Consider the following 18,430-nt stretch of genomic DNA (forward strand, 5'->3'; position numbering starts at 1 on the left):
GGCTTGCCTGCCTGCACGACGGCTTGTCCATCTGCACAGTGGCTTGTCCGCCTGTGCGGTGACTTGCCTGCCTGCACCGCAGCCCAGCCCAGGGTGCTGTGCCAGCCTGTCCCCTGCATCTCACCACGGACCAAGACTTTCCCAGCTGGGGACACTGCACTTCAAAGCCACGGGGTGCAGCCCTGCCCGCCGCCCTGCCTGCTGCCCCCTGCCCTGCCCGCCGCCCCCTGCCCTGCCTGCCGCCCCCTGCCCTGCCCGCCGCCCTGCCTGCCGCCCCCTGCCCACCCTGCCCGCCCCGCTGCCGTCCCCCCGCCAGCCGTTTCCACCCCATCTCCGTGCCGCGGCCCCTCGCCCCGGCCAGGGGGATGCGATGGGGGTACGGGGGGGCTGCCCGGCCCCGGGCGACTTCGGGGCCGTTAACTCAGCTGCGACACGTGCCGGGGGCAGGAACCGGCGCCGGCCCCGGCCCCCCCCCACTTCCCCTTCCCCTTCCCCTTGCTCCCGTTTCACAACCCGCCCTTTGCCACCCGTGCCCGGGGCGGGCAGGGCAGGACCGGCCCGGGGGAGGCGGGGGGGCGGGCGGGGCCACCCTTGACTCACGGCCGGGCCCGGCGGAAGCGGCGCCCGGTGCCCGGGGCGGAGCGGGGCGGAGCGGAGCCCGGTGCGGGGCAGCCCGGGAAGGAGCCGGTGAGCGGGGCGGGCCCGACCTTCCCGGTGCGAGCCGGCCCTGTAGGGGGCTTTCCCGGGGGACACGGGGCTGCCCGGAGCGGGGTCTGCCGGGGGGGCACGGGGCTGCCCGGTGCGGGGTGTCCCCGGAGGGAACGGGGCAGCCCAGCGCCGGTTCTCCCGGTAAGCAGGAGGGCTGCCGGTGCGGGGTGTCCCCGGGGGGGAACGGGGCTGCCCGGTGCGGGGTCTGCCGGGGAGGGCACGGGGCTGCCTGGTGCGGGGTATCCCTGGGGGGGACCGGGGAGGTCCAGTGGGGAGTATCCCGGTAAGCAGCAGGGTTGCTGGTGCGTGGTCTCCCGCGGGGGACCGGGGCTGCCCGGTGTGGGATATCCCCGGGGTGCAACAGGGCTGCCCGGTGCGTGGTCTCCCGGGGGGGGGCACGGGGCTGCCTGGTGCAGATTGCCCGGTACCGGCTACAGGCTCTCCCGTGGGGGGGGCGGCATTAGGGCAGCCCAGTGGAAGGTTAGGGGCTTTCCCGGTAAGGACAAGGACAGCTCGGTGTAGGGTGCGGGGCTGTCCCCATGCTCAGCGTGAGCCCCCACCATGGACCAGCCCGCTCCAGCCACGGAGGTACCAGGGCCCCCGCCGGTCACCGGGAGCTGCTGGCAGGACCCGCTGGCGGTGGCGGGCACAGCGGGCCGGCCGGTGTGCAGGCCCCGGGGCCGGGCGAGCGGGCGGCGGGCGCTGAGCATCGTCTGCGTGCTGGGCCAGGAGCCAGCCGCGTGCCCCGCGCTGCACAGCCTGCGTGACGCCTGCTGTCACCTGCGGGCACGCCTGCACACCCTGCCCTTCGGCACCCTGGCGCTGGGCGACACCGGCACCCTCGACCGCTTCTACAACGCAGGTGAGGATGCGACCCGCTCGGCCGGTGATGTGCCTGGCTTGGCCCCACCGTGGGGTTTCTGTCATCCTGTTTTTCCTGCCGCTCTGCCTGGTTATCCCAGTTGGCCGGGAATATCTGGGCCGAGGCTTTCCCCAGCCCTGTGCAGCTCCCGGTGGAGCTCTTCCAGCTGCGCACTTGGGTGGTTCGCTGTTTGCTTTTCTGCATTCCTCCTGTTTGCTTTCCAGGGTGGCTGGATGTTTGCCGGGATGTCTTCCTCCCTAGCGTTAAATGCGCGGGTGTGATTTTTGGAGACCGTGCTTTTCCTTTGCTCAGGGTTCAACCCAGCGCCGGTGGGCCAGCGGGTGCCCCTCACTGTGGCCTTGGGTGCTGTGATGGCAGGGGCCATCCCGTCGCTTAGGAGATGCGGACCCCCAAGGCCAGGGTGGTTGGTTCCTCTGCCCCGTTAATTAGGGGTCTGGCACCGGTGCCCTGAGCATCCCTACCGTCCTGCCTGCAGATGTGGCCGTGGTGGAGCTGAGTGACTCCATCTGCCAACCCTCCCTCTTCTACCACCTGGGCGTCCGTGAGAGCTTCAATATGTCCCACAACATTCTGCTGTGCTGCCAGGCCGACCTGCCCCTCCTCCAGGCCCTGCAGGTCAGTGGGGACAGGGACAGAGACACCCCCCCCCAGCCCCCTGGGTGCTGCTCTCTGGGGTGGGAATATCCCCGAGTGCCTGGAGCATCCGCACTGGCAGGAGGGGGATCTCCATCCACCCCACCCCCCCGAGCCTGGCTGAGTTCCCATGGTCTCATCCTGCTCTGGCAGAGATTTCCCTGTGCCTGGATGGGATGAGGAGGGGGTGGCTGAGGACTCCAGTGAGTCCCAGAGTTGGGTCAGGGTGCTTCCCTGGCCCCCGCCAGCTGGGAATCTGGGAACAGGCTCTTTTCCCTGGGGAAAGCTGGTTCCTTGGAAGCAAAACCCTCTGCACAGAAGGGGCCAGTGGGAGGGATTCTTGCTGCTTGGGGGGAAAAAATGGAGCTGGGAGCACATCCAAATTGTCCCCAGACGTCACCCTGACTCAGGGAGCCCCAGGCACCCGTTCAGAGACTCCTTCCCTGTGCTGGGTTTGGAGGAGAAGCCGGCTGCGTTTGCAGCCCTGCCTGGAGTGCGGGGGGGTCCGCACGCAATGCTTGTGGTGTGGGGGCAACTGGCTGCCCTCATGGCTCGGCCCTGGCATGCCTCATTAGCCCTGGATGCTTTCCATGTAACTCCTGAAATCAGCTGATTTCCTTTGCCGGGGAATCTCATTAAATCCCTCCTCCTCCTCCTCTCTCTCCCCAGGAGGACATCTGCCAGAAGAACTCGGTGTGTCTCTTCCCCGCTCTTGCTGCCGCAGTGCTGGGGGGTTCTGAGCGCCTCTCTCCCCCTAAGCTGCCTCCCCCCGGCCTCGGAGGGGGGACATTGCAGACAGGGAGCGAGACTTCTCCCCAGGTCTGAGTTGGAGGGGGCCTCGCTAGCTCAGAGCGAACGCCAGGAACAGCAGCATGAGGGGGTAACGGGTTTTGAAAGAACCAGGAGTGTTCACTCTGGAGTATAATGATGGCAGTCAGACAAAGCTATGGCAGGTGGTTGTGTTAGCGTGGCCTGTGTGGTCCAGGCAGCATGGGCAGGCCTGAGGGGAGGGGGCTGGGCTGGGACACAAGGAGAGGGACTCTCAGCTCGGCTGGCGCAGCCGCTCACCCCTTCTCCCCTCCCTCAGGACCTCTGTGGCAGCTACACCTTCATCCCCTACGCAGTCACCCCCCAGGACAAGGTCGTCTGCTGTGATGACAGGGCCATGAAGTGCCCGACAGAGCTTTTCCAGCCCAGCTTCGAGGCGGAGGCTGCCTTCACCCCGCTGGCAGCCCGGCTCGTCCAGCTGCTGGAGGGGATCCCCACCAACTCCTGGTACTGCTGCCCACTCCCCTGGCTGCGGGCAAACCCCCATGCCCACCTGGGCTGGCAGGGCTTGGCAGAGAATTGCCACCACCCCAAAAACTCCACGTCTCTGCCCCCCGTGCCCAGTGGGTATTTTCGGGAGACAATCCGGCGGGATATCCGGAGGGCACGGGAGATGTACCGGGGGGAGCAGCTGAGCCGGGAGCTGGCCCGCATCCAGCAGCGCCTGGACAGCGTGGAGCTGCTCAGCCTGGACATCGTGGTGAACCTCCTCCTCTCCTACCGCGACGTGCAGGTGAGGGCTGGGGGGTCCCGGGGACCTTATCATCACCCTGGGGAGTGCTCCACAGCCTGCCCTTGCTCGGAGGAGCTTGCAACCCCCAGGGTTTGGCCAGTCTGGGGAGAGCATCACCCCATGGAGCTGGGCACAGGCAGCCTGGAGGCCACTGGCTCAGCCCCGCCACTGTTCCTGCAGGATTACGATGCCATCGTCTCGCTGGTGGAGACTCTCCAGGCGCTGCCAACCTGCACCGTGGCCGAGCAGCACAACGTCCGCTTCCACTACGCCTTCGCCCTCAGCCAGTGAGCAGTGGGGGGGGGGGGGCGACACACACACACACGCACCCCGACATCCCAGTGGCACGGAGCTGGGGGGTCAGGGACTGAGGTGCTGGCGGTGCCGTTTGCCGAGCACCGGGGGTGTGTGTGCAGGCGTAACGGTGCCGGGGACCGGGAGAAGGCTCTGTCGGTGCTGCTGCCCGTGGTGGAGCGTGGGGAGGGGGCTGCGCCTGACCTCCTCTGCTTGTGCGGCCGCATCTACAAGGACATGTTCATCAGCTCCAGCTTCAGTGACACCAAGATGAGGGACCAGGCTTTGTACTGGTGAGACTGGGGACAAGGCTGGGGGCAGGGCTGGGGGCTGCCTGCCTGCCTGTGCATGCCCCCGTGGGGGGGGGTTGCAGGGGCTCTGGGGGGGTTCTGAGCAGCGCGGCCCCATGTTCAGCCCCCTCCAGCAGCAACGCAGAGGCAGGTGATGCTAATTCCTGCTGGGCTTTTTTTTTTTTTTTTACTTCTTTGTGGTTTTCTTCTGGTTTTGGAGTGCACCCCCATCATAAGGGGCAGCTCAAGGACCCCAAGGCAGCCACGTTTGGGCTGGTGGAGGGGCGGGGCGGGCGGTGGTCATGCCCTCCACCCAGCATCTCTGCCCAGGTACAGCAAAGCCTTCGAGGTGGAGCCGAGCCTCCACGCAGGCATCAACGCTGCTGTCCTCCTCGTTGCTGCCGGCCACCAGTTTGAAACCTCCATGCAGCTGCAGCAGATCGGTGGGTGCCCACCCATGGGTCAGGGACAAGGACCCACCGAGGGATGGGGACCAGGAACTGGGGTCCATTGACATGGAGGCGCTCGGGGGGCAGCTGTGCCTGGGTGCAGGGTTGCCAGTAGAGAGGTGATGGGCTCCTGCTCCCGTGTCCAGGGGTGAAGCTGAGCTGCTTGCAAGGTCGCAAGGGCAGCCCGGAGGAGCTGTGCTACTACTGGGACGTGGGCTTTTGCCTTGGAGCCGGCATCTTGGCCAACGACCTCAGCAAAGTCATCCAAGCTTCTGAGAAGCTCTACAAGCTCAACGCACCGGGCTGGTATGGCATGGCACGTGCCCACCTGGGCAAGGCTGGGTCTGCGATCCCCGTTGTCTGTGCCCCAGGAGGGGGTTTAGGGGGTGTTGGGGACATCTCTCTCCTCTTTCACCCCCGCATGTCCCTGCAGGTACCTGGTCTCGGTCATGGAGACCTTCCTGCTCTACAAACACTTCCAGAGGAGCCCACAGGTCCCCTCTGCCCGGCAGGAGCTGGCTGATTTCTGGCTGGGCTTCCTCCTCAAGGCATGCCAGCCCTTCGTTGCCACACCACACTGCCCGGTGAGGGGCCCCACGGAGCTGACCCCTCCTGCCGGGACCCCCGGCCATCCCTGGGGACCACTTGGTCATCCGGGCTCACCAGGGGTTTGGGGAGGCACCAAGCAGCCCACTGGTGCCAACCCAGGTGGGAGGATGGGGATGCAGGGATGCGGGCTGGGGACCTGGTGAGTGGGCTCACCCCACAAGCCCCCCTGTGCCACAGGTCCTGGTCCTGGAGCTCAGCAAGGTCCTGCAGCCAGCCCGGCTGGCACTGCAAGGTGGCACAGAGGAGCCTGCCCTGATGCTCACCCTTGTCTGCCCCACAGAGGAGGTAGGGATGGGGATGCGGGGGATGGGGGTCCCCAGTGCCCCCCTCTTCACCTGCCCCTTCTCCTGCAGAAAGCAGCATCAAGCTGGACCTTTGCGGCCACGGCCATCCGGGGCGTCAGGTAAGTGTGTGCCAGGTGCCCTTGCTGGCAGGACCCGGGATGCCCCCATGTGCCCACAGCCCCTCTGCCCACCCCATCAGCCCCAGTGCTGACGGGGTAGGGGGTCCTTTCCCTCCAGCATCTGCAAGTGTGACGAACGGGGCTGCTTCCTCTACGTGATGCACGCAGAGGAGGATTTCCAGCTCTACTTCCCCTCCCAGCAGCACTGCCAGTGGTGAGCAGGGTGATGGGGGGCATGGGGATGCCCGCATTGCTGGCGGGGGCATGGGGGACCCCCAGCCACTGCCCTGGTGAGCAGGGAGGGGTGGGAGCATGCTATTTCTTCCTTACCTTAAATTTTGGGGGAAGGGGTGTCCTAGGGACCCAACTTCTGCAGCTGGGTCCCACAGAGCAGGGTGGCACAGACCCCCCTTGTGCCACTGGTGGGGGACAGACTGGGAGGGGGAGCAGGAGCCCCTCTGTTCTGGGGGCTCAGGGGGTCTCCAGCACCCTGCTGGGGCTCAGGGCTGTTGTCCTCCCACCGGCAGGTTCTGCGACCAGATCCAGTCCCTCCTGGCCGAGCAGGCGGCGGGCAGCGAGGAGGTGCCCAGCCCCACACAGCCCATCCTGGAGGTAGGATGGGGGCACAGGGTGACATGGGGTGACATGGAGCGCTGGCTGGCAACAGGTTGCCACCTCGCCTCTCTGCCCACAGTACAGCTATGAGTACTCGGAGGCGGGCGAGCGGGTGGTCCTGGGCAGGGGGACATACGGGGTCGTCTACGCCGGGCGCTGCCTCAGCAACCAAGTGCGCATTGCTATCAAGGAGATCCCAGAGCGGGACAGCCGGTAGGTGCCATGCCAGGGGGTCCCAGAGGGTCCCGGGGGACCGTGGGCAGCCCCTCACCCTGGTGTCCTGGCACGCAGGTTCTCACAGCCCTTGCACGAGGAGATCGCCTTGCACAAGCACCTGCGGCACAGGAACATCGTGCAGTACCTGGGCTCCATCAGCCAGGGTGGCTTCATCAAGATCTTCATGGAGGAGGTGCCAGGAGGTGGGCAGCGCTGGGACGGGATTTGGGGGTTGAAGGGGGACACGTGGCCAGATGCGTGGCCTAAACAGGGATGCTGCACCCCTCTGTGCCTCCTCTCCAGGGAGTCTGTCATCCCTGCTGCGCTCCAAGTGGGGACCCCTGAAGGACAACGAACCCACCATCGTCTTCTACACCCGACAGATCCTCGACGGGCTCAGCTACCTCCACGATAACCACATCGTGCACCGGGACATCAAGGTGAAGGGGGTGGGAAACATCACCCATGCTGGGGGCACGAAGCCTGACCCCTTCATCTCAAGGAGCACTGTGGAGCCCAGAGCCCCTGGGGTGATTCCCTGCTCAAGCTCCAGGAGCTTTTTGTAGCTTGGTTTTATTTTGGGGTGCCCTTCTCGCACCAGGGAGACAATGTCCTCATCAACACGTACAGCGGGGTGCTGAAGATCTCTGACTTCGGTACCTCCAAGCGGCTGGCGGGCATCAGCCCCAGCGCCGAGACCTTCACGGGTATGGGCAGCCCGGGACTGGGGGTGGTGGGATGCCAAAGACCAGGTGATGATGGGGTCTGCATCCTGGTACCCAGCATGGGAAGGAGAACGCACCCCAGGGGGAGTTTGGGTGATGCATACGGGCTCCTCTCACCCTTCCTCATCCTCTCCCCAGGCACTCTGCAGTACATGGCCCCAGAAATCATCGACCAAGGGCCACGGGGCTATGGGAAGCCAGCAGATATCTGGTCCTTGGGCTGCACCATCATCGAGATGGCCACGGGCAAGCCCCCCTTCTACGAGCTGGGCAGCCCCCAGGCTGCGATGTTCAAGGTATCCATGGGGTTAGGCAGGGGATGGGGGGGTTCCCCAGCCCTGAAATCACCCTGCTTTGGGGTGGCCGGTCCCTTGGCAGCCCCCACGAGTGCCTCCCCTCCAGGTGGGCATGTTCAAGATGCACCCGGAGGTGCCCAAGTCCATGTCGGACGAAGCCAGAGCATTCATCCTGCGCTGCTTCCAGCCCGACCCGGCCGAGCGGGCGACAGCCGCCGCGCTGCTGCAGGAGCCCTTCCTCGCCGATGCCAGGAGGGCTCGGAGCCGGCCTGTGCCCCCGGCGGGGGGTGAGTTGGGGGAGGGGCAGGAGGGGGGGTCCTGGTATGAGCTGCTGAATAACCATCTCCATCATCTCCCTGGCAGGTGACCCCCCCCACCTTGGGCAGCAGGGTGGAGATGTGGAGGGCAGCGATGGGAGCAGGGGATGTTCCTCAGCCAGGCAGGATGCCCCGGTGAGGGGCACAGCAGGCAGCCCCCTCCTCCCGTGCCACCCCGGTGAGGCAGCCTCCAGCCGCAGCAGCTTGGGGTAGGGCATCCCAGGCACGGGGGCGATGGAGGGACCCTGGGTGGGGGTTGGCTTTCTGCCTCCCGTGGCACCCACTCCCCCTGCCATGTCCCAGTGCTGCACCCTGCAATGCCCCCTCCTTGTGCCAGGGCATCGCCTCCCTCCCCATTACAACTTGGGGGGCTTGCAGGAGGTCCCCCATGCCCTCTGCCAAGCACAATGGCTGTGCCCACCCCAAGGCCACTATCCTAAATGCCCGAGGCTGAGGGGGGGACAGTGCCAGCCCTCCCTGCCTTCCCCCAGTACTGCCCAGGGCTCAGCCAGCTCCGACCACAGCCTGCGCTCGTCCTCCCTCGAGGAGAGCGGGGACCGGTTCCTCCTGCGGAAGGACAGCAAGCGCCGGGCCACGTTGCACCGTGTCCTCACTGCCGAGGCACCAGGCATCATCGCCGCCTTGGAGGAGAGCCAGGTGGGTGCTGGGTGCGCGGGGTGGGGGCTCTGCACAGCAGCTGGACGGAGGGTGGGCATGGTGGCAGCCCCTGAGCATCGTCTCCCTTGCCCACCCAGAGCACGGCAGGGGCGAGGTTGGGCTCGGAGCATCTCGCCCAGCTGCTGAGCTGCCTGCGGAGCTACATCCAGCGCCCCAGCCAGGACCAGCTGCGCCAGGACCTCCTGGCACTGCAGACCCGGCTGCGGGCAGAGGGGCTGAGCCTCCCCCACCTCCAGGCTCCCCTCTTCGGCTTCCAGGCAGCGGTGAGTGCCTGGGCTGGCATGGTAGGGTGCCAAGCGGGTGCTGCCCTGGTGCAGGCGATCCCCCAGTGTGGGTGATACCCTGGCATGGGTGACATCCTGGTGCAGGTGATGCCCTGGCACGGCTCTGCCCCTTCCAGGTGAGACGGATCCTGCGCCGGCATCACATCAAACCCCACTGGATGTTTGCACTGGATGATGCCATGAGCCAGGCGGTGCAGGCAGCTTTCACCATGCTGGTGAGAGGTGGGTGGCACTGGGGGACAGCTGGGACATGGGTCTGGGTCCCACCACCATGGCTGGCTGGCTGGGTGGAGGAAGAGGGTGGCTGGCGCAAGGTGGGCTGGGGGACTTGCAGGGTACTGGGAAGGGGATGGGAGGGGGGAACCAGCACTGGGGAAACCTTGGCCAGGCCCAGCTCCCCATTTTATCCCTGATGCTCTGGGGTCCAGGGCACCTCTCTGTGCCCACCACCACCTCTGCCCCCACAGACCTGGGACTGAAGGCCAGCTGTGTGGCGGGGGACAGCACCAAGGACACGAGTGACAAGGATGACCCTGTGCTGCCGAGGCTGTTGATCCCCAGGAGCCAACCCCAGCAGGACAGCCCCAGTTCGGGGCTCAGCACTGGCCCCACCACCCAGCCAGACCCCCTGCCCTCCCTGCAGGCACCCTCGGTGCTGGTGGCACAGCTCTGCCGTCTCCGCATGGAGACAAGCAGGTAGGGCTTTGCCAGCCCTTGTACCTCCATCTCCCCGGGTGCCAGTCTGTGCCCCCGCGGGTGCCAGTCCGTGCCCTGCTCTCCCCCAGGCTGGTCCAGGAGCTGGCCAAGAAGGAGCAGGAGTGGCAGCGGTTGATGCAGCAGGCTCTTCGCCCCAGGGATGAGGACACCGGGGTCCCCAGCCAGCCCCAGCGCAGGGGTGAGCACGAGGAGGTTGCCCTGGGGTCCTTCACCCCTGGGCAGGGTCACTTGCCCCCGAGCCCCTCAGCCCGGGGACAAACCGATCCCCTTCTCCTTGAGTGGCTGCAGCAGCATGGCACGGACCCGGTCACCACGGCCACGGTGAGGCCCGCGGCCAGTTGGCACGTGGAGCTACATGGGGGCTGGGGTCGGGCCCTGCTGGCGTGAGCAGGGCAGCCCCCCCGGCATTGCCCCCCCAACACCCCCCACCACCTCCCGCAGCTCCTCTCCCACGGCTTCACCCTGCGCGACCTCCTGGGCTGTGCCACCCCTGATGACCTCTTCTACATGGGCATCAGGTACCCCCAGCCCGCGTTGTCCCTACCGGCCTGGTTGGGGGGGGGGGGCGGGGAGTGGGGGCAGTGCTGGGAGACGGGGGACACACACGGCTTAGTCCCCTCCCTCCAACAGCCCCTGCGTCCCCGCAGGCGCGGGCTGGCGTACCGCCTCTGGGCAGCCATCCTAGAGCATCGCCAGACCCTCACCCAGCGGGAAGGGGAGTGAGCCCCCACCCCAGGGCTGGGACACGGCCCAGGGGCCCCAGGCACCCAGGGGCTGGCAGGACAGCGATGGAGGGGACAGCCCCACACCAGGAGCAGCAGCTCCAGCCCCACACCAGAGGGAGAACTCGGGGTACGGTGCCCACAGCAATAAACAGCTGCCAAATGTGCCCTCCGGTGCCACTTCATTGCTGCTGAAAGAGTAGGGGGCGTGCAGACCCCAGCCCCTCACAGTGATGCTCCAGGCTCAGCTCTGTTCCCCCGAGGGTCCCACAGTCTCGCTGGCCCCGGGGGGTCCCTTGGGGGGGTGGGGGCTATGCCCGGGGGACCAAATTGGTCCTCAGGGGCAGCAACGCTTCCACCCACTGGCCGGGCTGCTGGAGCAGGCGCCCCCACACTCCCCGCTCCTCCGCCGTCGAGTCCATCCAGCCCACTGGCAGCCCGTAGCTGCTCCCTGCGGAGAGACCACCATCATCACCCCCACCCCCCGCCCCAGCCACCCTGCTGCTGCCACCACCCCCCTGCAAGCTGCGGGGGGGCACCCTGGGGTGCCCGGGGCTTCCCCCCCGCCCCTTCACCTGTGCCCAGGCTGAGCCGGATGCCACCCAGCTGGCGCTTGGAAAAGGCTTCGTGGTGCCAGAGGGTGAACTCGGCGCACGCCTCGGCCAGGTCCTTGGCCTGGAAGCCGTCGTACACCATGGTGTGGTTAAAGAGGGGGTTGAGGCTCCGCTTCACCACCCGCGTCTTCTGCCGGCTTGCCTTGCTGTCATCCGGCAGCACATAGCTGGGGGTGACAGCAGGGTGAGGGGACACACACACACACACACACAGCCCTTCTGGGTGCCCCCCAGGGTGCCAACCCCCCCCTTACCACTGCACGAAAGCATCCACGGTGCCGCTCTGCAGAGGGATGAGGCTCTGAGCATCCTTCACCCAGATGTGCAGCTCGCCCGTGGGTGGCAGCCCCCCACCTGTGGGTGGGAGGGGGTCAGGGGCACCCTGCCACGCTGGACCCCCCCACCCGAGTGCCCGTGGGCACCTCTCACCTTCCGAGCCGGCAGGGATGAACTTCAATGCCAAGTTGAGATTGCCCCGGCTGGCGAGGCCGTCTGAGGAGATGGGCATCTGAGGAGGATGGGGGGGTTATAGGGGGCTACGGATGGGGGGGAGGCGGGCAGGTGGGGGCTGTGAGCTCACCCGGGGCTGGAGGCTGAACCACTCGGGGCGCGTGTTGGCCCAGTCCCAGGCGCCCAGTGCGATCTCCACCTCGCCCAGGAAGAGGTTCCTGCCCAGGCTGTCGTGGTGCCACACGGAGAGGTTCAGGGTCCGGCCCTGCAGGTCCCTCTTCTCCAGCTTGTACTGGTGGGGAGGGGACACAGGAAGGTGAGGTTATCTGCCCCCACCCATCCATCCCGCCTTGAACCAAGGGGAGCCCCCAAACCCACCCCAAAGCAGGGTTAGAAACCTTGAGGGTCTCATTGAAGATAGGATCCAGGCTCCTCTTGCGCACCGTCGTCTTGCGCTTGCTGCGGTTGGACTTATCCGGCAGCAGGTACGTCTTGATGTACCTGGAGCCAAAGGATGAGGTGGGTGCAATGGGTACCACCGTGGGCATCACCCGGGCATCGCCGCTCGGGGCCGGGGCACTCACGGGTCTGACCGCTGCTTCTTGGCCTCGGCCAGCTCGCGGCACCGCAGCACGTGGACCTGCAGCTCCTTCTTGGCCGGGTCGTAGCAGAGGGAGAACTGGACGCAGCCCCGCACGGCCACGCTGCCCAGCTCGCCCTCGCTGTACAGGCTCATCAGGCTGCCGCTCAGCTGCAGGGTGGTGGGACAGGGTCAGGGGGGCTGGAAAGGTGCCCCCCACCCCCCACCTCAACAGCCCCCAGCCCCGTACCGTGGAGGAGCTGAGGCTGGACACGGAGGAGCTGGTGGTGCTCAGCAGGCTGCTTGGGGGCACGTGGCCGTTCTGCAGGGGCACATGGCCTGGGGATACCGGATCTGTCTGGGGGGTCCCTGGGCCCTGGAGATGCAAAGCAAAGAGGGGTCAGCAACACCCGCCCCAGACCCCATCCCCGGTGTGGGCTCCTGAGGGCTCCCAGCAAGTGCCTGGTGCTGGCTTGGCACGCCTCAGACGGCCCCCCCAGCCCCCTACAACACGTACCCCCCCCCCCCCCCAATCTCCATACCGGCCTATATAGCCCCCTCCAGCTCTATGTAGCCCCCTCCAGCTCCAGCTCCCCCAATCCCATACAGCTCTACACAGCCCCCTCCAGCCCACCCCAACACCATACAGCCTCCTCCAGCCCCTCCAGTCCCATACAGCCCCCCCAGTCCCACGCAGCCTTAAATAGCCCCATACAGCCCCCCCAGTCCCATGCAGCCTTAAACAGCCCCATACAGCCCCCCCAGTCCCATACAGCCTTAAATAGCCCCATACAGCCCCCCCAGTCCCATACAGCCTTAAATAGCCCCATACAGCCCCCCCAGTCCCACCATCCCACCTGCCCAGCACTGGGGCTGATGTGCGCAGAGTCAGGCTCTTCCTCATCTTCCTCCGTGCTGGATGTGCCAAAGGGGTTCCCACCTACCGTGTCGCCTGCAATGGTGTGGTGTGGGTGGGGGGTTCTGATGCAGTAGGGATGGGGTGGGGGGGTCCCCTCTTTTTTTGACAAGAGGAGTGAGCAGACAAGTGAGGGATGGGGGACTATGATGGGGTGCTGGGAGGAGGGGGCTAGTAATCAGTGCTGGGCGGCTCCTGATGACAGCACTGACCCCCCCATCATGGTTACCTGGCTGGGCCGGGATGTCCTGCTCCCTTGCCGGGACATCACCCTGCTGCAGGGGCTGTGACACCAGGGTCCCCTCCGGAGCTGGGGCCGTGGGGCTGCCCTGCGAGGTGGCACATAGGGGAACGGGTGAAAAGGGGCACCCTGGGCACCCTCCTCTGCCTCACCTGCTCCCCTCAGTCCAGCCCCTCTGGGACCCTGGGGACAAGGTGGGGGACAGTCATCCCATGCGACATCGGTCCCCACACCACAAGGTTCAGGATCATGCTTTGTAAGACCAGGCACAAGGCTGGCCCCAACAGCAGCACCCTCCTGGGGTGCCACCGTGGCTCTGGGGCCGTGGCAGTCAGGGTGACCCAGGCTGCAGGGCGCTCCCCCACTGACTGAGCCCATCACCCGGGCATCGGGTACCGGCTGCAGGCTCTGCCCTGCCGGCTCAACCCCAACACCAGGCACCGACCTGGGGCTCTGCAGCCGCCTGCGCCTCCTCGGTAGGGGGACTGCGAGAAGAGACAATAATTAGTTTCTCTCGACAAGGAATTAGGCTAACGAGCACTTTCTGCCCCCCACCCCTGCAGCTATTTACGGAGCTGGGGGCCCGCAGGGCTGCAGAACCCCCCGGCTGGTGGATGGGCAGACACCGGGACGGTGCAGCTCTGGCGGTGTCACCCCCTGCACCGTGGGCTCTGCTCTGACCCCCACCTGACTCCTGCTGGGCACCCCAGGACCATGCCACCCCCAGTGGGGTACTGGTAAGAGATGCCACCTGTGGGATGGGATGGAAGCCCCCCCCTCACCTCTCCTTCAGCTCTGCCACACCGTCCTCATCCTCATCCTCCCTTTCCGTCAGCGGCTCGCTGATGGCCTCCAGCTCGCCCAGGCTGGGGCCACACTCCAGGTCCCCCACTCCTGGGGACATCGGGGACCTCAGCAGGCTGAGCCCTGGCCCCTGGTGTCCCCCGCCCCGTGTCCCTGTCCCTCACCTACCCCGGGGCCGCCTCCTGCGGCGGATGGAGGCGCGGACAAGGTCGGAGCCCAGGTGGTGCCGGTGGCGCTGGGCACGGGCATCGCAGAACCAGTCCCCGGTGAGGGTCCTCAGCCGCACCGGGTCCGACACCGACTTGCGGAGCTTGCTGGTAGTGGGAGGGCGGCGTTGGCTCCCCCACCCCAGTGCTGCCACTGACCCCTTTGCCACTGCTCCATCACCCTTCCCAAGTGGATGATGGAGCCACCACGACTGGTCCTGGGGACACCAGCCACCATCTCCCACAGGGCTTGGGACCCCCAATGCTGGTGTCACCCACCATGGGGCTTCACCCTGGCCGGGCTCAATGGGTGCCCCATTCCCAGGGGAAAGGGGATCTCCCAGCCTGGCTGCTCTGTCCCCAAGGGTGATGGACCCCAAGCTGGCTGCTCTTGGGGGGTTCATGCTGTCCCCAAGAGGGGACACCCCCACCTCACCTGATGCGCCCCTCCTCGCGGCGGTGGAGCTGCCAGTCACGGCGCAGCACCTCGGCGATGGCACACCTCTCCTCCTCCGTCAGGAAGCTCAGGTCCAGCAGTGCCTCAGCCCCCAGCTCCAGTGCCATGGCGGGCCCAGGTGGGTGGCAAGAAGTGGGGGGCTGTGGCCGGGGTGGCTTAGGGTGCCGGGCATGCACCAGCGATGCCAGCATCTGGAGAGGGACCTTGGGGTCGCTTTGGGGTGGAAATCATCCTGACCCTCTGCAAAGAGATGGAGTGGAAGCTCAGCATGCACTCATACACACCTATTGCACCCCAAAACACCCCCAGGACCCCCAACGGGGACAAATCGAGGGGTGGGATGATGCCAAGGGCACCAAGGGAAGGGGCACAGGCAAGCCCGCGGGCAGGCTGGGGGAAGCACTGCCGCTCCTCCCGCTGCCGGCCCCATGCCAGGGCCAGCCCTGCCCGCTGCCGGGATCCTGCCCGCAGCCCGTGTTTGCAAAGGGTGTTTGCTCAGGGCCAGCTCAGCCCCTGCCCGCTTTCCCACGGCCTGCGCGGCTGCCACGGCACCAAGGCAGGTGGCAAAAGGGGGCTCGGCTGCCCCCCTGATGGGCTAAGACCAAACCAGGCTGAGACCATCCTCAGCTCATCACAGCTCCCAGGGTGGGGGGTGCAGCGGGGGTTCTTGCCCCACTGCCCGGCGTTGCCTCACCGCTGCCCTTCCTGGCCCTGGCACGGAGGAAGCTCTGTCCGGCCTGAGGTGCCAAGGGCAGGAAATTGCAGCAGCGGTGGGGCAGGATCGGTGCTGCCGCCCCCAGCCCCCCCCCGACCCCGGTGCCCCCCCCCCGGGATGTGAGCACCGGCACTGCCGCATCCTGGCACAGCTGTGGGGCTCCCACCTCCACCGTGGGGCTCGGACACCAGTGGTCCTGTCCCCAGTCCCGAATGTGCCCCTGTCCCCAGCCCTGGGGGGTGTCTGCTCTCAGGCATCCCCCAGAGCTGAGATCCCAGCACAGGATCTGAGCACACCAGGGACGTTGGGTGGGCTGGATGCCAACCCCACCACGGACCCCGCTGCGAGCCAGCACTGGGGACCCCCCACATCGCACACCAGGGACCCCCATGCTACCTGGAACACCCCCAGCACCCCACTCCCCATGCTTAACATGGGGAGCCTGTGACTCCCACCAGCACCCAGCCAGGCTGCACCAGGGCTGGCTGGGGGTCTCGGGGGGCACTTACCAGCTGTCACCGGAGCTGGGACGATGCTGCCACTGCCTCCTCGCCGCAGCCTGCTCGTATCCTGTTTACTGGTGGCACACGGGGGTGTCCCCCCACCCCGGAACAGAGCCAGCACCCACAAAGTTCACCCAGGTCTGGCCCAGGTGCTGCCGTGGTCCCCCAGCCCCCGCGGGGACCCCCACAGGTGGGCACAGCAGGGCAGTAAACAAGCACCCACGCCGCTGTGCAGAGGGGTGCTGGGCACCCAGCCCCCCCACCCTGTATGGGAGACCAGTCAAACCAGTTAAACCTCCCCAGTAAGCCGCAGCTAGGGAGGGTGCACATCCCCCGTTTTTGTTTGCAAGCAGCCCACCGCGACGGAGGGGGGTGATGCATGGTTTGAAACACGTCCCCCTCCTCCCCCCTGCCCGCCAAATGCACCCAGGCTCGCCCCCCCCCCCCCCCCCCCCAGGCCCCTGGGGACCGGCAGACCCCAGCTGCTTCCACCGCAGCCCAGGGTTGCACCCCCCCAGTGCCCCCCAGCTCCCTCCCAGCACCAGGGGCCATCACCGTGGCTTCAGACCCCATCCTGCCCCACTGTCCCAGCCAGGCCTCTGGCACAGCATGGGGACAATAGGAGCCACCACAGAAATTTTTGTCCCTGAGCCCCCATCCCGCCCCTCCTCAGTGGGGAGCAGAGTGGGAGGGGGGCTGCAGCCCCCCCAAAGCAGGGCGAGAAGCCAGACCCCCACCCCCCTCACCCCGGAGTGCTGGTGCCCCCCCCCACCGTCGGGCAAGCAGTGGGGTCAGCCCCTCAGCCCCACGGCCACCCTTACCTGCCCAGGACTGCACGTGGGGGGTCACAGTGGCTCGTGTCCCACCGCCAGCACCCCACAGGGACCGTGGGGAAGGTGGGTGGCCCCCAGTCCCCACCCTCGGCAGGGTGCTGGTGGCCTGGAGCTGAGTCAACCGCAGCCAAGCAAGCACCTCCTCGCCCCGGCAGCACGAAAGCAGGGACTGGAGCCAGCAGCACCCGCCGGATGGGACTGAACTGGGCTGAACTGGGCTGAACTGGGAGGCGTCAAGCAGTCTGAGAAGGGGTGGTGCAGAGGGGAAGCACCCCAAGGTAGGGGGACCCCCTCCAAGGCTGGTGGAGTCTCAGAGCACGGGAATGGGGTGGGAGACCCCCAGCCTCACCCAGGGGTTCCTTGGGGGGCACGTGGGGCAGGATGTGGCCCCGGGGTGCCTTATGCGGAGCAGCTCTGGGGGGACTGGTCTTTGCTGGGCGGGGGGGCAGCAGTAAATCCCTGCATCCCCCACCTCCTACCCCCATCCAAAAGTCCCGTGTGGGGCAGCACAGGGCCCTGGGGCTTTGCAGCACCCCCATCCCACAGGGTGTCACCAGCCCCATGGCTCCCATCCCGGGGGACAGCCCCAGCCCCCCAGCCTCACCGCACGGCCACCCCCAGCCCCACATTCCCTAGCCCTTGGCTACCCCCAGCCCCGCAGCTCCCATCCTGTCCAGCACAATCCCATCTTATTCCAAAGGGCCGGGGCTCCCAACCACCCAGGACAAACCTGGGTGCTCAGCACCGTGCCGGATCAGGCCAGCAACGCCTGGCAGTGGTAAAACCCAGCACCCAGGGCAGGAGCATCCTTCCCCGGCACAGCAGGGGCTTGTGCCTCAGTTTCCCTCAATCACAAGGGGAAGGTGGCTGGCTGGGGAGTGGGCGGTGGGGTGGGGGCTGTCGGGCTCCCCACCAGGCTCCTGCCATCACCCCGCCAGCTTTACAGCGAGACGGCAGCGCAGCTGGGGGAGGAATTGCAGCAGGGTGCAGCCGCCTGGCAGCACACGCTGAGCACAGGACCACAAGAAAAGGGGATTATTTTTAGTGTGGTTTCTAAGGAAATGAGACTTTAGCAACGGCTCTGTCTGTCTGTCGGCCACCCGCCCCTTCCTCCCCTCGCAGGGTGCTCCTGCTTGGCTCTGGTGGGGAGAGGGCCCCAGATGCACGAGGTCCCTGCTGTGGGTGCTCCGGAGATGCAATGAGTGCGGCCAGGTCTCTGCAGGGGTGAGGGGTGGTGGCTCAGGGACTGGCGTGTCCCCACAGGGGTGCTTATGGGCTCATGGCTCAGCTCCGGGTCACCCCAGGTGGGCACCAAGCCCTTTCTGTGCATCCTGGACCCTTTGTACCAGCACCAGAATGTTTATCGGCTGAGGCTGGGACAGGAAAGGACGTGGCAGGATCCGTCCCCTGCTCGTGGATCTCTGGTGATGGATGGATGGGTTGTACCTGACCCCCCAGTGATGGGCTTGCAGTGCCCCTCCTTGGGCCACGGGCAGGCGGCTCAGGGCACACCCTGCCAGAGCCCAGCCCGGGGGCTGGAGGTGTGTGGGAGCAGTGGGTCACATCCTGCGGGGTGCGTCCCCACACCATCCCTGGTGACCCAGAGGTGCAGTGAGGGAGCGCCCACAGAGCAGAGCCTCCCTCTGCCCCAGGTGGCCGGAGGAGGCTTCATCAGCCCAGTGACACCCTGGCCACCAGCACAAGGCGCTGG

General features: G+C 66.8%; 2 protein-coding genes across 7 annotated transcripts; one reads left to right on the forward strand and one right to left on the reverse strand.

The window, feature by feature from the left end:
- Nucleotides 1–614: 614 nt before the first annotated feature.
- On the forward strand, nucleotides 615–10,568 carry MAP3K6 (mitogen-activated protein kinase kinase kinase 6). 3 transcript variants are annotated; one of them, XM_080379170.1, is made up of 29 exons: nucleotides 615–687; nucleotides 1,173–1,570; nucleotides 2,067–2,206; nucleotides 2,894–2,917; nucleotides 3,312–3,499; nucleotides 3,617–3,785; nucleotides 3,966–4,072; nucleotides 4,202–4,372; nucleotides 4,700–4,812; nucleotides 4,965–5,124; nucleotides 5,252–5,402; nucleotides 5,605–5,712; nucleotides 5,781–5,830; nucleotides 5,949–6,044; nucleotides 6,358–6,442; nucleotides 6,525–6,658; nucleotides 6,737–6,864; nucleotides 6,965–7,101; nucleotides 7,263–7,368; nucleotides 7,525–7,682; nucleotides 7,789–7,969; nucleotides 8,046–8,208; nucleotides 8,491–8,656; nucleotides 8,755–8,940; nucleotides 9,078–9,183; nucleotides 9,429–9,657; nucleotides 9,747–9,999; nucleotides 10,120–10,196; nucleotides 10,326–10,568. In XM_080379170.1, exons 2-29 carry the CDS (start codon nucleotides 1,270–1,272, stop codon nucleotides 10,399–10,401), a joined length of 3,963 nt encoding a protein of 1,320 aa, XP_080235296.1. In that variant the 5' UTR covers nucleotides 615–687; nucleotides 1,173–1,269; the 3' UTR covers nucleotides 10,402–10,568. The 3 variants fall into 3 exon arrangements, with proteins under 3 accessions (XP_080235296.1, XP_080235297.1, XP_080235298.1); XM_080379171.1 differs by lacking the exon at nucleotides 615–687 and having other exon boundaries at nucleotides 1,142–1,570; nucleotides 10,309–10,568; XM_080379172.1 differs by lacking the exons at nucleotides 615–687; nucleotides 9,429–9,657; nucleotides 9,747–9,999; nucleotides 10,120–10,196; nucleotides 10,326–10,568 and having other exon boundaries at nucleotides 1,142–1,570; nucleotides 9,046–9,181.
- Nucleotides 10,566–17,107, reverse strand: SYTL1 (synaptotagmin like 1). Of its 4 annotated transcripts, none has more exons than XM_080379177.1 (16): nucleotides 16,708–17,107; nucleotides 15,893–16,150; nucleotides 14,648–14,908; nucleotides 14,174–14,319; nucleotides 13,984–14,095; nucleotides 13,647–13,686; nucleotides 13,190–13,289; nucleotides 12,902–12,996; nucleotides 12,295–12,420; nucleotides 12,049–12,215; nucleotides 11,863–11,965; nucleotides 11,595–11,756; nucleotides 11,444–11,522; nucleotides 11,269–11,368; nucleotides 10,976–11,181; nucleotides 10,566–10,851 (listed from the first exon to the last, which is right to left on the reverse strand). In XM_080379177.1, the coding sequence occupies exons 3-16, from the start codon at nucleotides 14,857–14,859 to the stop codon at nucleotides 10,712–10,714; spliced, it is 1,788 nt and encodes a 595-aa protein (XP_080235303.1). In that variant the 5' UTR covers nucleotides 14,860–14,908; nucleotides 15,893–16,150; nucleotides 16,708–17,107; the 3' UTR covers nucleotides 10,566–10,711. The 4 variants fall into 4 exon arrangements, with proteins under 4 accessions (XP_080235303.1, XP_080235302.1, XP_080235304.1 ...); XM_080379176.1 differs by having other exon boundaries at nucleotides 15,893–15,942; nucleotides 16,708–16,937; XM_080379178.1 differs by lacking the exon at nucleotides 16,708–17,107 and having other exon boundaries at nucleotides 15,893–16,276.
- Nucleotides 17,108–18,430: the final 1,323 nt, after the last annotated feature.

Source organism: Falco punctatus (genome assembly GCF_963210335.1).
Source record: "Falco punctatus genome assembly, chromosome: 3".
Taxonomy (NCBI): Eukaryota; Metazoa; Chordata; class Aves; order Falconiformes; family Falconidae; genus Falco; species Falco punctatus.

What these genes read in the sequence shown, in the direction of transcription:
- MAP3K6 (XM_080379170.1), top strand. Translation starts at nt 1,270, where the DNA reads ATGGACCAGCCCGCTCCAGCCACGGAGGTACCAGGGCCCCCGCCGGTC. An exon ending in TCCCAGCAGCACTGCCAGTG is followed by an intron (nt 6,045 to 6,357) that starts GTGAGCAGGGTG and finishes TCCCACCGGCAG; the next exon opens with GTTCTGCGACCAGATCCAGT. An exon ending in TCCAGCCGCAGCAGCTTGGG is followed by an intron (nt 8,209 to 8,490) that starts GTAGGGCATCCC and finishes GCCTTCCCCCAG; the next exon opens with TACTGCCCAGGGCTCAGCCA.
- SYTL1 (XM_080379177.1), bottom strand. Translation starts at nt 14,859, where the DNA reads ATGCTGGCATCGCTGGTGCATGCCCGGCACCCTAAGCCACCCCGGCCA. An exon ending in CCAGCCTCAGCTCCTCCACG is followed by an intron (nt 12,216 to 12,294) that starts GTACGGGGCTGG and finishes ACCACCCTGCAG; the next exon opens with CTGAGCGGCAGCCTGATGAG. An exon ending in AAGAAGCAGCGGTCAGACCC is followed by an intron (nt 11,966 to 12,048) that starts GTGAGTGCCCCG and finishes CTTTGGCTCCAG; the next exon opens with GTACATCAAGACGTACCTGC.